At 43.3% G+C, this 15,054-nt stretch overlaps 1 protein-coding gene and 1 non-coding gene across 2 annotated transcripts; both read right to left on the bottom strand.

The window, feature by feature from the left end:
• Positions 1–4,276: 4,276 nt before the first annotated feature.
• Positions 4,277–4,348, bottom strand: TRNAD-GUC (transfer RNA aspartic acid (anticodon GUC)). The gene has a single exon. It is a non-coding gene; the product is annotated as a tRNA-Asp (tRNA).
• A 2,576-nt stretch (positions 4,349–6,924) lies between these two features.
• On the bottom strand, positions 6,925–9,230 carry LOC131008021 (uncharacterized). The gene is made up of 4 exons (XM_057934925.1): positions 9,227–9,230; positions 8,587–9,185; positions 7,786–8,460; positions 6,925–7,257 (listed from the first exon to the last, which is right to left on the bottom strand). Exons 1-4 carry the CDS (start codon positions 9,228–9,230, stop codon positions 6,925–6,927), a joined length of 1,611 nt encoding a protein of 536 aa, XP_057790908.1.
• Between the last annotated feature and the right edge of the window lie 5,824 nt (positions 9,231–15,054).

Raw genomic sequence — 15,054 nt, 5'->3', positions numbered from 1 at the left:
TCATGCAATTAGAGACAATTTTTGTTCATTTTTTTTATATTTAAAAAAAGTATTTCTGATTATTTGTAAGCATATTATTAATTTTGATTCATAGTTTTGAAGGCACGTTATGACGAGGATAAAAATATGCATCTTTTAAAGATCGGAAGATCAAAGAAAGATTAGTCCTAATTCACCAGTAACAGCGGTGTCAATAAGCCTGCAACCCTGTTTTTACGGGATTTGTTCCTAAACACCAAAATTCATTTCACAAAGACAAAGTTATCTCGAAGATATCACTACAAAAAAACTTACCGGACACCTACGGAATTACCGACGGAAAATAATCCTTCGGTGATTACTGACGGAACAATGGCGAAATTCCGACGAAAATGTTTTTAAAAGTTTACCGACATAATTATTAGCGACGGAAAATATTCCGTCGTTAAATATTATTTTTTATTTTTAGTTTATTTTTTAATTTTACCGACCGAATAGCGACTGTATTATTAGCAACGGACAATAATCCGTCGTTAAAAAAAATTATTTTATTTTATTTTTTTAGTCTTACCGACCGAATAGCGACAGAACATAATCCGTCGTTAAATATTATTTTTTATTTTTTAATTTTTTTAATTTTGTTAATTAATCCGTCGGTAATCCGTCGGTAAATATTATTAATTTTTTTGTTATTTTTATTTAAAAAATATTTATTTTATTTTTTAATTAATATTCTATTTTATTCTTATTTTTAAATTATTGAGAATATTGTAAAATTTATTGTTATTTTTAACAATAATATTTTCTTTTTTTAATTAATGATAATATTTTTTTTTATTTTAAATTCGATCGTATATTTTCCATCATTTTTTCGTCGGCACCACAAGTCTTAGATATCATCTCGACATATTCTAAGGTTATGAATAAATGATATTGTATATTGAAATAGAGTTTAAATGAATTAATAAAAGCATCTGCAACGCTTACACGATAGCAGCCTACTCGTGTAAGGCTGCTATCGTGTAACCGATGCAGCAAACATTTACACGAGCCCTCACAACGGTTGAATTAAGGCGCGTGTTCTATAAAAAAAAATTCGAATTTTGAATTATATTGGCAGCTTTGACTCCTCGGTTTCCGTGCCACATTTGACCATTCGAATTTTATTTATTTTTTTAAATTTTTCTTCTCTTTATAAATTCATCTTCCTCCTTCTTGTTCCTCACTTTCACTCCACAATTCTCCTTCTTCTTTCACTTTCATTCATTCTTTTTCCTCCTTCAAGCGTTTTCATCTTCTTTCTTCCGACAATGGCGGAATCCGACCATGGTTCTTCGTCTGATTCATCCGACGGTGTAACTCATGCGATCATGGAGGAGATATAGTTGCAGAAACAACTGCTTGCTCACATCTACGCCCAGCCGGCGCCGGAGGCGGGACGTGCGAAATGTCCCCGGTCTTACGTCCACGGTGATAGAGAGGAAGCCCATCTACGTCTTATGCAAGACTACTTCAGCGACAATCCGACGTACGGACCTACATTTTTCCGACGGCGTTTTTGAATGCAGAAGGAGCTATTCTTGCGCATCGTCGAGGCTGTTCAAGGTGAAGATACTTACTTCCAGATGACCACTGATGCAATAGGTCGGGACTCTCTTTCCCCGTTGCAGAAATGCACGTCAGCTATCCGCCAGTTAGCCACCGGCGTAAGTGCAGATACTTTTGATGAGTATCTCAAAGTCGCCAACTCCACCGGGCGTGTATGACTCAAGAAGTTCTGCAAGGCGGTCATTCGGGCTTTTGGAGCCCATTATCTGCGCCGTCCAACGCCGGAGGACATCACACGCCTTACCCAGATGCACGAGGCGCGACACGGATTTCTCGGGAGTCTTGATTGTATGCATTGGGGGTGGAAGAATTGCCCTAAGGCGTGGCACGGCGCATATACACGCGGTGATCAAGGGAAGCCAACCTTGATCTTAGAGGCCGTTGCATCCCACGATCTGTGGATTTGGCATGCCTTTTTCGGTGTCGCTGGTTTGAACAACGACATCAACGTTCTCAACCAGTCGCCTCTCTTCGCCGACGTGTTGGATGGAACTGCCCCGCTTGTGCTCTTTCAGGCGAACCATCGCTACTACCAGATGGGCTACTACTTGTGCGATGACATATATCCGGAGTGGCGTTGCTTCGTCAAGATTCCACCGATGGCGACAAATCAGAAGGAGGCGAGGTTCAAGAAGATGCAAGAATCGGCATGAAAGGATGTCGAACGTGCCTTTGGAGTCATTCAAGCTCGGTGGGGAATCATTCGCAGTCCCGCGCGGAATTGGTACTTGGAGCACCTCAAGAACATCATGCTGTGTTGCATCATTCTCCACAACATGATTGTGGAACACGAAGGTGAAGGAGCAACCAATTGGAGAGATGACGACGCGGGACATGGGGCGTCTAGCAGTGACTCGACGGAGAGTGGTCGAGCAACCCCAGTTTCATTCGAGGAATATGTCTAAAGAGATGCCCTTCTTCGAGATAGGCAGTTGCACGCCGCGCTCCAATATGATTTGATGGAGCATGTTTGGGCACGTTTCGGACCTATAGGGCCGGAATAGTTATTTGTAGGATTTGTTTTTATTTTATTAAATTTTATGTAATTTTTAGGATTTCAAAATTAATGCAATTTAAATTTGAAGTAAATTGTGTAATTTAAATTTATGAAATTAAACTTAAATGAAAAATGGAAAAAATCAAAACTAATGCTATCATGTAAGCTATCATGTAACCCCAATGCAGCATCTTTACACCATGTGGTCCCCCCCTCATAAAGTAAGCTATTATGTAACCCCAATGCGGATGCTCTAAGTGCTAGTTATATCAATAATACGCGTGTTCTGTACTGGTGACCACTCGAAAGGAACTTCAAGGTTAAGCGTGCTTGACCTAGAGCGCGACTAAGATGAGTGACCTGATTTATGCCTAATTGTTCTAATTTTAGGGGTTTGCATGTGCTTAGTTTAAGTTAAATCTTCTGGAAATTGGTGCGTTTTATGGTCTATTTTATGCTTTGCAGAAGATTTAGGTTTTCGAGATGAAGAGTGCAAATCTTGGAGAATTTGGGCTAAGAATCGTGTGTTTGTGCACACTCTAGCATGGAAGAGAGGCAAAGCCCCGTGCCAGAACCGAGAAGGCCGCGCCAGAGCTAAAACCCCGCGCGGAAGTCAGGCCAGAGGAAAAGAAATGCCAGAGGAGTCACCAGCCAGAGGAGTCACCATCCAGAGGAGTCACCAGCCAGAGGAGTCACTAGTCAGAGAAGTCACTAGTCAGAGAAGTCACTAGTCAGAGAAGTCAAAAGTCAGAGGAATCGAGAAGCCAGAGCAGAAGAACCACCTATTCCTCTGCCGAGAAGCGCCAGCATCAGAGAAGTTAAGTCCAGCGCTCGATAGCAGAGAACTCACCGTTCCTCTGGCGAATGCCAGAGCGGAAGCCATTCCGCTGGCGAGAGCCCCGAATTCGGCCGGAGTAGGAGTGTTCCCAGAGCGCGCATTGCAGCTGGAAGTTGCCTTATTTTGCATGATTCTATTGCCTTTAGAATTCTTCTTTGCATGGCAACTTCCATGGTGATCCATAAGAATTTGAAGTCTATAAATAGGGCCATACTTTTCATTGTAATAATCAATCCCTTGCCCTAGTTTTAGACGCCACCTTGCGATTTGTTGGCATCCGAAGCTTAGGAATTTACTTGCTTTCATAGTTTTTCTTAGATCGAGTTTTTATTGCTTTAAGTTAGATTTCAATTTAGTTCTTAGTTTAGTTTCTTGGATTGTGATTGAGTGACACAATTACACGTTCAAGACATTTACGGTATTTCATATTTTAATTCAATTTACTTTCGTTTAATCATGTTTATGCTTTTCGTTTATGTTTATGCTTTCTTTTCCATTATGCAATTTAAATTATGCACTTTAATTTACGCCTAGATTAGAAGTCTTTAAATTTACAAGTATTTAATTTCATAAGTAGGTTTAATTTAAGTTCTTTAAAATCTTGCCTAGGGTTTAATAGTTCAATTCGCCTAGCTTAGTTTTACAATTCAGTTTTTAATTAAGTTTTTAATTTCAAGTTTTAGTTTAATAATCAAAACCTTTACTGCTTTCTTTTACTGTTTTTCCTGCGATACAATTAAAAGCCCTTTAAGACTTTCCTTGAGAGATGACACTGGGTCAACTTACCATCACTAGGATGTCCTTGTCCTATTGCAAGTCAATCTAGAGGTGTTTCTAGTTGAGTCAAATTTTGGCGCCGTTGCCGGGGATCGAACCCGGGTCACCCGCGTGACAGGCGGGAATACTTACCACTATACTACAACGACCAAAGAGTAGAAATTTGACTCAACTAGAAACACCTCTAGATTGACTTGCAATAGGACAAGGACATCCTAGTGATGGTAAGTTGACCCAGTGTCATCTCTCAAGGAAAGTCTTAAAGGGCTTTTAATTGTATCGCAGGAAAAACAGTAAAAGAAAGCAGTAAAGGTTTTGATTATTAAACTAAAACTTGAAATTAAAAACTTAATTAAAAACTGAACTTAAAATTAACTAGGCAAATTGAACTATTAAACCCTAGGCAAGATTTTAAAGAACTTAAATTAAACCTACTTATGAAATTAAATACTTGTAAATTTAAAGACTTCTAATCTAAGCATGAAACTAAAGTGCATAATTTAAATTGCATAATTAAAATGAAAGCATGATCATAAACGAAAAACGTAAACATGATTAAACAAAATAAATTGAATTGAAATACGAAATACCATAAACGTCTTGAACGTGTAATTGTGTCACTCAATCACAATCCAAGAATAAACTAAAAAACTGAATTGAAATCTAACTTAAAACAATGAATTCGAAAACTATGAAAAACTATGAAAGCAAGTAAATCCTAAGCTTCGGATGCCAACAGATCGCAAAGATGGCATCTAAAACTAGGACAAGAATGATGATGATGATGATATCTTACAATGAAAAGTAAGGCCCTATTTATAGACTTCAAATCCTCCAGGATCACCATGGAAGTTGCCATGCAAAACCGGACTCTAAAAGGAAATAGAATCGTGTATGAAAAGGTAACTTCCAGCTGTGACGCGCGCAGCAAGTAATCTCCACTCTGGCGGAAATCGCGGCTCTCGCCAGAGAAATGGCTATCGCCAGGGGAATGGGTCACGCCAGAGAAATGGATGATTTCTCTGGTGCTGACTTCTCTGATGCTGGCGCTTCTCTGCAGAGGAATGGTTGATTTATCTGCTCTGGCTATCTTCTCTGGCTTAGCGAGTTCTCTGACTTAGCGAGTTCTCTGGCGCGACTTCTCTGTCGCGACTTCTTTGGCTTAGCGAGTTCTCTGGCGTGACTTTTTTGGCTTAGCGAGTTCTCTGACGGGTGATTTCTCTGGCGGTTGATTTCTCTGGCCTATGATTCCTCTGGCCTAGACCACTTCTCTGACTTGGTGCATTTCTCTGCTCTGGCCAGCGATTTCTCTGCTCTGGCCAGTGATTTCTCTGCTCTGGTCTGGTCTGGCGTAAAAACGCCATTTTTAGCCAAAAATCCCCAAAATTATACTCTTCCACCATTAAAACCTAAATCTCCTGAAAAGCATCAAATACACCATAAAACGCACCAATTTCCAGAAGATTTAACTTACAATGAGCACATTCAAACCCCTAAAATTAGAACAATTAAGCATAAATCAACCCCCCCACACTTAGCCTTTTGCTTGTCCTCAAGCAAAATCCATATGAATCCTAGGAAGAGATTGATTTCAACAATGCTAATTTCCATCCAATCATTCTCAAAGTCAATTCAAAATTTTACAATCAATACACCTCTCTCGATCATGCAATTAACTCAAAGTTTAAGAAGCAACAAAACAGTAATGTAAGCAATTCGATCAGACCCAATTCTCCGCTAGAAGTGAATTCCCTAATGTGATCGCCTTTATAATCAATATCACCATTTTTCACACTTTGTGTGCTTGAGATTTTCGACAGTTGAGCCATAATTCGCGAAATAAAAACCATTTGGATGTAATCCAAAATCTTTTCACGTGGTTTCCCATGCTCATAGTTAGACTAGAGGAGCAGAGACTCAGAGCTGTCACGTTTTAGAACAGGCCAGATGTTTCAGAGCTGGCAATTTTGAGGTTGGCAATTCGTCCAACATTTTTCACATTTCACAGATAAGATACGATCGTAGGCAATCACAATGACAACACTCCTTCTAGCATCTACCGGACAAATCACGTTTTACTTACTTACAATCATGTTGCAACAAAACTCAAATTCTTTGCACAATCAAGAAACATATATCAAGAGTAAAACAAGAATAACCACCATTCATTCACAAACCCGAAACTCGCATCGAAAACCATCTACTCTTCCACAAATTCATATAAATTAGCAAGATTCGAGACCAAAAACTAAGCATAGAAAAATCAATTTTGCCCAATTGACAATATAAACACAATAAAACACCCCCCCACACTTAAAGCATGCCATGTCCTCAGGGCACAAAAGAAATAAGAATAGAGTTGAGAAAACGTCCCTGATTATCGGCATTGAGAAACTGAAGCATCGTGCGAGGTGGTGAATAGGGGGATTTACGGTCTGTGCAGAGCAGAGAGTTGCCACGTTGGGAGAAGTGCAGCTCGGAAAAGGGCATGCACACCAAGCATCATAGGATCCGCAAAGCAACCGAAGCTTAAGAAAAACACAAAACAAACAACGAAAAACAAGAAAAGAACAAGAAAAACAAAAACAAACCAACGGTGGGTTGCCTCCCACCAAGCGCTAGAGTTAGAGTCGCCAGCCCGACTTCAGATCTGACCCTTAGTGAGGATCATGCAGAGTGTGAGACTCCACCACCATCGGAGTACTCAACTGCCCATAATCGGGTTTCATGCGATGACCCTCTCCTCTGAAATTCTCCTTAGACTGGCGACACCAGGGTCAAACACGTCCTTTGGCAACACACCTTCTTTATTCTGGGACAGCGCTACCGATCTGAGAATCGGCGTCTCCTTTTCTTCGTCCGGACCAGTGCTCATCACAGCAGGCTGGATGGGCAGCGCTGGGCTCGTCAGAACTGGCAAAAGATGTGCAGCGCTAGTGTCCTTCGTCATAGTTGGCGGAGTAGTCAGAGCTGGGCTCGTCAGAGCTGGAGTGCTGGATAGAGCTGGCAGAAGACTGTTAGCGCTGAAATTTCCCACTTCTTCCACATGGTCAGAAATCTCAACAAAAGAACAGAAATACATTAAAGAGGTATGAATAACAGGCTTCTTATCGAAAACCGAGAACGTTACCGATCTACCGGATCCCGCCATACTCACAGTTCCAGATCCCACATCAATGCGAGTCTGGGTAGTAGCCATAAAAGGCCGTCCGAGTAGAACAAGGTGTCCATTCTTTCCTATAACGCCCTGCCCTTCATCAAGCACCACGAAATCGGCTAGCACCGTGATTCCTCTCACCTTGACCTCAACATCTTTTAAAAGATCACGAGTGCTACAATATGCTCCATCAGCTAGTTGAAGTCTTGTTCTCGTGCTTTTAATCTCATCTTCCTTCCTGCCCAATTTCTGAAAAATAGCAAACGGCAGGACATTGATTGCTGCACCTAAGTCTAACATTCCCGAGAACTCTCCAGCTCTACCCAAACCAATACTAAGAATAAAGCTGCCAGGATCTCCTTGCTTCGGTAATGGTTGGGTTGGATCAACAATTGGTGGTGGCAGAGGTGGGCTGGAACGTTGGACAACTTTCGGTGGTCGATACGGCGTAGTGGACTTGTGGAGAGTTAGCTCTGGCCGCCTTATCAACTCTGGCGCTCGTCTCAGCTCCTGTGCTCTGCTTAGCTCTGGCGTCCTTATCAGCTTAGGTGCCTTTCTCATGCCATAGTTTTGCAGAACTGGATTTGGCATGACTGACCATTGCAATGCTGCCCTTGGCAAGGCTGCACTCTGCGGGGCCGGATTTTGCATAGCTGAACTACGCATGGCAGGATGCTGCAGAGCTAGACTTGGTATAGCTGGCTCCTGCATAGCTGGATTCTGAAGTGTTAGATTCTGCAGTGCTGAAGGTTGCTCTGACTCTGGCAGAGGAGAGCTCGGCTGCTCTGACTCTGGCAGAGGGGATCTCGGCTGCTCTGACTCTGGCAGAGGAGAGCTCGGCTGCATTGGACTCTGCAGTGCTGCATTCGACAAAGCTGGGCTGGGCAGCGCGGCACTCGGTAAGGCTGGGCTGGGCAGCGCGGTTACCTTCTTCTGCTCTAGTACCGTGGTTGGTTCAGGCATCCACGTCAGCTCTGGTATCCTGGTCTTCTCTGGAATCCATGCTTGTTCCGGTATCCAAGTCTGCTCTTCGAGAGCAGTGATAGCTAAAGCTTGGTGAGTTTGCAGAGGTTGACCATGAAATTTTCCCGGCTGCTGCTGCTGCTGCAATTGGTTCAGGGTGCCCGACAGTTGCCCTACGGTGGTCTCAAGTCTTTTTATGGTGGAAGCTTGAGACTCCATAGTCTGCTTAGTCATCTCCATATTTTGCTTGCTAATCTCCATGAAAGCTTGCAACGTATCTTCAAGTGATGACTTCTGGGGCTGAGCGTGTTGCTGCGCAGGCTGAAAATTCCCTTGCTGTTGATACCTCGGTGGATATTGTTGGGAAAAATTTTGCTGCGGTGCATAGGGCTGCTGTCCTCTCCATCCATTATTGCCGTTCTGCCCTTGATTATAATTCTGTGGTCTGCTCTGCCCTTGATTGTAGTTTTGCACGAAGCCAGGTCTGCTTGGCCCTTGATTGTAGCCTTGAAATCCTTGTGCCGCATAGACTTCAGCTTGACCCTCCGGAGTGAACTCGCCCATTCTGTGACACTCATTAGCTCCATGGCTGAAATCTCCACATATTCCACAAGGCTCAACATTTGGCAGCGCTGCATGCTGCATAGCTGAATTCTGCACCGGGACGGGAGGTGTGTCCATCTTACCCATCTTAAGATGCTCCACTTGTCTCACAAGATCAGCTACTTGCTTCTGCAGCTCAAACTGTTGCGTCACAGAGCTGGCCTCAACTCTTTTCCCACGGACCGATTTCTGTTGTGAGCTCTTGGCTAAGGTCTTGAATATCTCCTTCAGCTCTGCTGCAGTCTTCCTAGCTATGTTACCTCCTGCAGTGCTGTCCACCATGAATTGGGCAGTTTCTACTAACCCATCGTAGAAAAACTGCATTAACATCACGTTGGGAAATTGATGTTGTGGACATTGACGGAGGAGTTCTTCATATCTCTCCCAAGCTTCATGCAAAGGCTCATCCGCTCATTGGGTGAACTCCATTATTTTTGTTCTCAGCTCCTGTGTCTTGTGACTTGGGTAGTACTTCAGCATGAATTTTTCACAAGCATCTCCCCATGTAGTGATAGAGTTGGGCGGCAGAGAGAGCATCCACGTCCTCGCCCGATCCTTAAGTGCGTAGGGGAAGCACTTGAGCTTGAGTTGGTCCTCCATGAGAGTAAGCAGAGGAATCGTTTGCACTTGGGTGCAGAAATCCCTAATGAATTGCAGGGCATCTTCACCTTGCATCCCGTGGAACACCGGCAGTAAATTCGAGTCATTCGGCTTGAGATTGTAGTTTCTCACAGCAGTGGGGAGCACAATTGCCGACGTGTTGGTATCGCCAATCACCGGCCTGGTGAAGTCTCCCATGTATTCCACGTTTTGGGCCATCTCCTTCTCTTCCTCGTTGAAATTCTGCTTAGGAATGAAATTGGCGGAGCTGGCCTCTTCCTCCTTAGTGTGTTCTGCCGTGGCTGTAGTTTGCTCTGGCTGGTCAGATTCAGAGCTGGCTTCAGAGTGTGCCTCAGAATCAGAGTCAGAGTATAACACGGCTACTCTGGTATGTGTGCGAGTGTTATCTAGCGGGGGAGTAAGTTTTCTTTTCAGACTACGGCGTCCCTGCATACACAACACTTAACACACGGAGTAAACGCACCGGAGGGAGAGAAAGGTAACAAAAACGAGAAAAACAGAAATTTAAATAAAGCAAGTAAAAACGACACAACTAAAACGCCTAAAACTTTCCCCGGCAAGGGCGCCAAAATTTGACTCATTCCTGCGGCCAATATTCCCTACTCTCTGGCACCGATCACATGCAACAAATCGCAAGGTGGCGTCTAAAATTTGACTCAACTAGAAACACCTCTAGATTGACTTGCAATAGGACAAGGACATCCTAGTGATGGTAAGTTGACCCAGTGTCATCTCTCAAGGAAAGTCTTAAAGGGCTTTTAATTGTATCGCAGGAAAAACAGTAAAAGAAAGCAGTAAAGGTTTTGATTATTAAACTAAAACTTGAAATTAAAAACTTAATTAAAAACTGAATTGTAAAACTAAGCTAGGCGAATTGAACTATTAAACCCTAGGCAAGATTTTAAAGAACTTAAATTAAACCTACTTATGAAATTAAATACTTGTAAATTTAAAGACTTCTAATCTAGGCGTAAATTAAAGTGCATAATTTAAATTGCATAATGGAAAAGAAAGCATAAACATAAACGAAAAGCATAAACATGATTAAACGAAAGTAAATTGAATTAAAATACGAAATACCGTAAATGTCTTGAACGTGTAATTGTGTCACTCAATCACAATCCAAGAAACTAAACTAAGAACTAAATTGAAATCTAACTTAAAGCAATAAAAACTCGATCTAAGAAAAACTATGAAAGCAAGTAAATTCCTAAGCTTCGGATGCCAACAAATCGCAAGGTGGCGTCTAAAACTAGGGCAAGGGATTGATTATTACAATGAAAAGTATGGCCCTATTTATAGACTTCAAATTCTTATGGATCACCATGGAAGTTGCCATGCAAAGAAGAATTCTAAAGGCAATAGAATCATGCAAAATAAGGCAACTTCCAGCTGCAATGCGCGCTCTGGGAACACTCCTACTCCGGCCGAATTCGGGGCTCTCGCCAGCGGAATGGCTTCCGCTCTGGCATTCGCCAGAGGAACGGTGAGTTCTCTGCTATCGAGCGCTGGACTTAACTTCTCTGATGCTGGCGCTTCTCGGCAGAGGAATAGGTGGTTCTTCTGCTCTGGCTTCTCGATTCCTCTGACTTTTGACTTCTCTGACTAGTGACTTCTCTGACTAGTGACTTCTCTGACTAGTGACTCCTCTGGCTGGTGACTCCTCTGGATGGTGACTCCTCTGGCTGGTGACTCCTCTGGCATTTCTTTTCCTCTGGCCTGACTTCCGCGCGGGGTTTTAGCTCTGGCGCGGCCTTCTCGGTTCTGGCACGGGGCTTTGCCTCTCTTCCATGCTAGAGTGTGCACAAACACACGATTCTTAGCCCAAATTCTCCAAGATTTGCACTCTTCATCTCGAAAACCTAAATCTTCTGCAAAGCATAAAATAGACCATAAAACGCACCAATTTCCAGAAGATTTAACTTAAACTAAGCACATGCAAACCCCTAAAATTAGAACAATTAGGCATAAATCAACCCCCCCCACACTTAGCCTTTTGCTTGTCCTCAAGCAAAATCCATATGAATCCTAGGAAGAGATTGATTTCAACAATGCTAATTTCCATCTAAACATTCACAAAGTCAATTCAAAATTTTACAATCAACACACATCTCTCGATCATGCAAGTAACTCAAAGTTTGAGAAGCAACAAAAGAGTAATGCAAGTAATTCGATCAGACCCAATTCTCCGCTAGAAGTGAATTCCCTAATGTGATCGCCTTTATAATCAATATCACCATTTTTCCACACTTTTTGTGCTTAAGATTTTCGATAGTTGGGCCATAATTCATGAAATAAAACCATTTGGATGTAATCCAAAGTCTTTTCACGTGGTTTCCCATGCTCATAGTTAGACTAGAGGAGCAGAGACTCAGAGCTGTCACGTTTCAGAACAGGCCAGATGTTTCAGAGCTGGCAATTTTAGAGCTGATTTTCAGCATTTTTTTTTTCACAGATAAGATACGATCGTAGGCAATCACACTGACAACACTCCTTCTAGCATCTACCGGACAAATCACGTTTTACTAACTTACAATCATGTTGCAACAAAACTCAAATTCTTTGCATAAACAAGAAACATATATCAAGAATAAAACAAGAATAACCATCATTCATTCACAAACCCGAAATTCGCATCGAAAACCATGTACTCTTCCACAAATTCATAAGAACTCGCAAGATTCGAGACTAAAAACTAAGCATAGAAAGATTAATCTCGCCCAATTTGAAAGCATAAGCACAATAAGACACCCCCCACACTTAAAGCATGCCATGCCCTCAGGGTATAAAAGAAATAAGAAGAGTTGAGAAAAACGTCCCTGATTATCGGCATGGAGAAATTGAAGCATCGTGCGAGGTGGTGAAGAGGGGAATTCGCTGTCTGTGGCAGACTGAAGAGTGGCTACGCTGAATCCGGTCAGCGCTGGCGGAGCAGCGCGGAGAAGTGCAGCGCGGAGAAGTATAGCGCTGGCAGAGTAGCAGCGGTGGTGGCAGCAGCACTGGCGGCATATTGAGAATTGCAGCGCTGAAAACAAGACATGCACACCAAGCATCATAGTATCCGCAAAGCAACCAAAAGCTTAGGAAAACACAAAAACAAAAACGGAAAACAAAGAACAAGAAAAACGAAAACAAAAACCCAACCACGGTGGGTTGCCTCCCACCAAGTGCTAGTTTTAAAGTCGCCAACCCGACGTAGAGGATCCCTTAACCAAAATCGCTATGAAACGTCAGCTGAATTAGTCCTTGTGAAAGCACATCATCCTTCAGTTCAGCTGTGGGTCCTCTTAATGAGCAAGCAGAGCTCATTGCATTCATCATTCTCTCGAACCAAGAGCTATGTCGAGATCTCTCCTCTTTCTTCTCCTCCAAGAGTGGTGCACTCTGCACTCGTAGCACGTTATCATCCTTGCACGGCAGCACATCAGCCCGTTCTTCCTCAACGGTTGCATCCTCTTTCACGGTAGTTGGTACCTTATGAACGGCATTGACGTCGAGTGGAAGCTTGGCCAAAAATTGATCTTCAATGGCCTCCTCATCCTGCAAATTATCAAGAAAATTTTGTATAATTTTGTCTTCTTCCGGGCTGGTGCACATCAGTTTCTCCTTAGCAACATTCTGGCAAGTACTCTGCAGAGCTGGCGGAATAGTCATAGCTGGAGTAGTCAGCGCTGGCGGAGGAATTTCTACTCTGGCGTCCGACTTCAGAGCTGGCGGAAGAATTTCTACTCTGGCATCCAACTTCAGAGCTGGCAAAAGAGTCAGGGCTGGAGCGCTTGGCAGAGCTGGCGAAAGACAGTTAGCTCTGAAAATTTCTACTTCTTCCTCCTGGTCAGCAATCTCCACAAGAGAACAAATATGCATTGAAGAGTTAGAAATAATAGGTTTTTTATTAAAAACGGAGAATGTTACCGATCTACCAGACCCGGCCATGCTCAAAGTTCCAGAACCCACATCAATGCGCGTCTGGGTAGTAGCCATAAAAGGCCGACCAAGTAGAACAAGTTGCCCATTCTTTCCTATAATGCCATGCCCTGCCTCAAGCACCACGAAATCGGCTAGCACCGTGATTCCTCTCACCATGACTTCAACATCTTTTAAAATACCACGAGTGCTACAATATGCCCCATCAGCTAGTTGAAGTCTTATTTTCGTGCTTTTAAGCTCCTCATCCTTCCTGCCCAATTTCTGAAAAATAGCATACGGCATCAAATTGACTGCCGCCCCCAAGTCTAACATGCCTGTGAATTCTCCAGCTCGACCCAAACCAATACCAATAATGAAACTCCCTGGATCTTCTTTCTTTGGCAATAGTTGGGTTGGATCAACAATTGATGGTGGCAGAGGCGGGCTGGGCTTCGGTGGTTGATATGGCGTACTTGATTTGTGAAGTTTCTGCTCTGGCCTTACCAACTCCGGCGCTCTCCTCTGCTCTGTCATCCTTCTCCTCTGCTCTGGCTGTCGAGCCAGAGCTGGCAGCCTAGTCTGTTCTGGCATCCTTGCCAGAGCTAGCGCTTGATGAGTTTGGCTCTGCTGCTGCTGTAGCTGGTCCAGCGCACCCGACAGTTGCCCTACGGTTGTCTCGAGGCGTTTGATAGTGGCAGCTTGAGACTCCATACTTTGCTTGGTCATCTCAAAGTTTTGCTTACTAACCTCCATAAAAGCCTGCATAGTCTCCTCCAGGGACTGTTTTTGCGGAGGTATTGGCGGTTGTGGAGCATTCTGGAATTGTTGAGCAGGCTGGAAATTCCTTTGGTGTTGACCTCTCCTTTGGAAATTCCCCGGCAACGGCGCCAAAATTTGACTCAACTAGAAACACCTCTCCATCCACCATTGCTTTGATTACAATTTATGCTCTGCGCAGGGACAGGTGCAGCTTCCATATGGCTCATCTTGAGCTGCTGTACTTCGCGCATGATTGACGCTAATTGCTTTTGCAGCTCGTACTGGTTCGTCACAGCGCTGGCCTCAACTCTCTTTCCACGGACTGATTTCTGCTGGGAGCTCTCGGCTAAGGTTTTGAATATCTCCTTTAGCTCTGCTGCAGTTTTCCGAGCTATGTTACCTCCTGCAGTGCTGTCCACCATAAATTGGGCAGTTTGCACTAACCCATCGTAGAAAAATTGCATCAACATCACGTTGGGAAATTGATGTTGTGGGCACTGGCGGAGGAGTTCTTGGAATCTATCCCATGCTTCATGTAGGGGCTTGTCCACTCCTTGGGTGAATTCCATGATTTGCGTCCTTAGCTCCTGAGTCTTGTGGCTGGGATAGTATTTTAGCATGAATTTCTCACAAGCTTCTCCCCAAGTGGTGATAGAGTTGGGCGGCAGAGTTAGCATCCATGTTCTCGCCCGATCTTTAAGTGCATAGGGGAAGCACTTGAGCTTAAGTTGGTCCTCCGTGAGCTTCAGCAATGGAATGGTTTGAACTTGTGTGCAAAACTCACGGATGAATTGTAGGGCATCTTCACTCGGCATCCCATGGAACAGAGGTAGAAGACTTGAATCA

Source organism: Salvia miltiorrhiza, chromosome 2 (genome assembly GCF_028751815.1).
Source record: "Salvia miltiorrhiza cultivar Shanhuang (shh) chromosome 2, IMPLAD_Smil_shh, whole genome shotgun sequence".
NCBI classification, from domain to species: domain Eukaryota; kingdom Viridiplantae; phylum Streptophyta; class Magnoliopsida; order Lamiales; family Lamiaceae; genus Salvia; species Salvia miltiorrhiza.
This window is presented reverse-complemented; position numbering and strand designations above follow the sequence as displayed.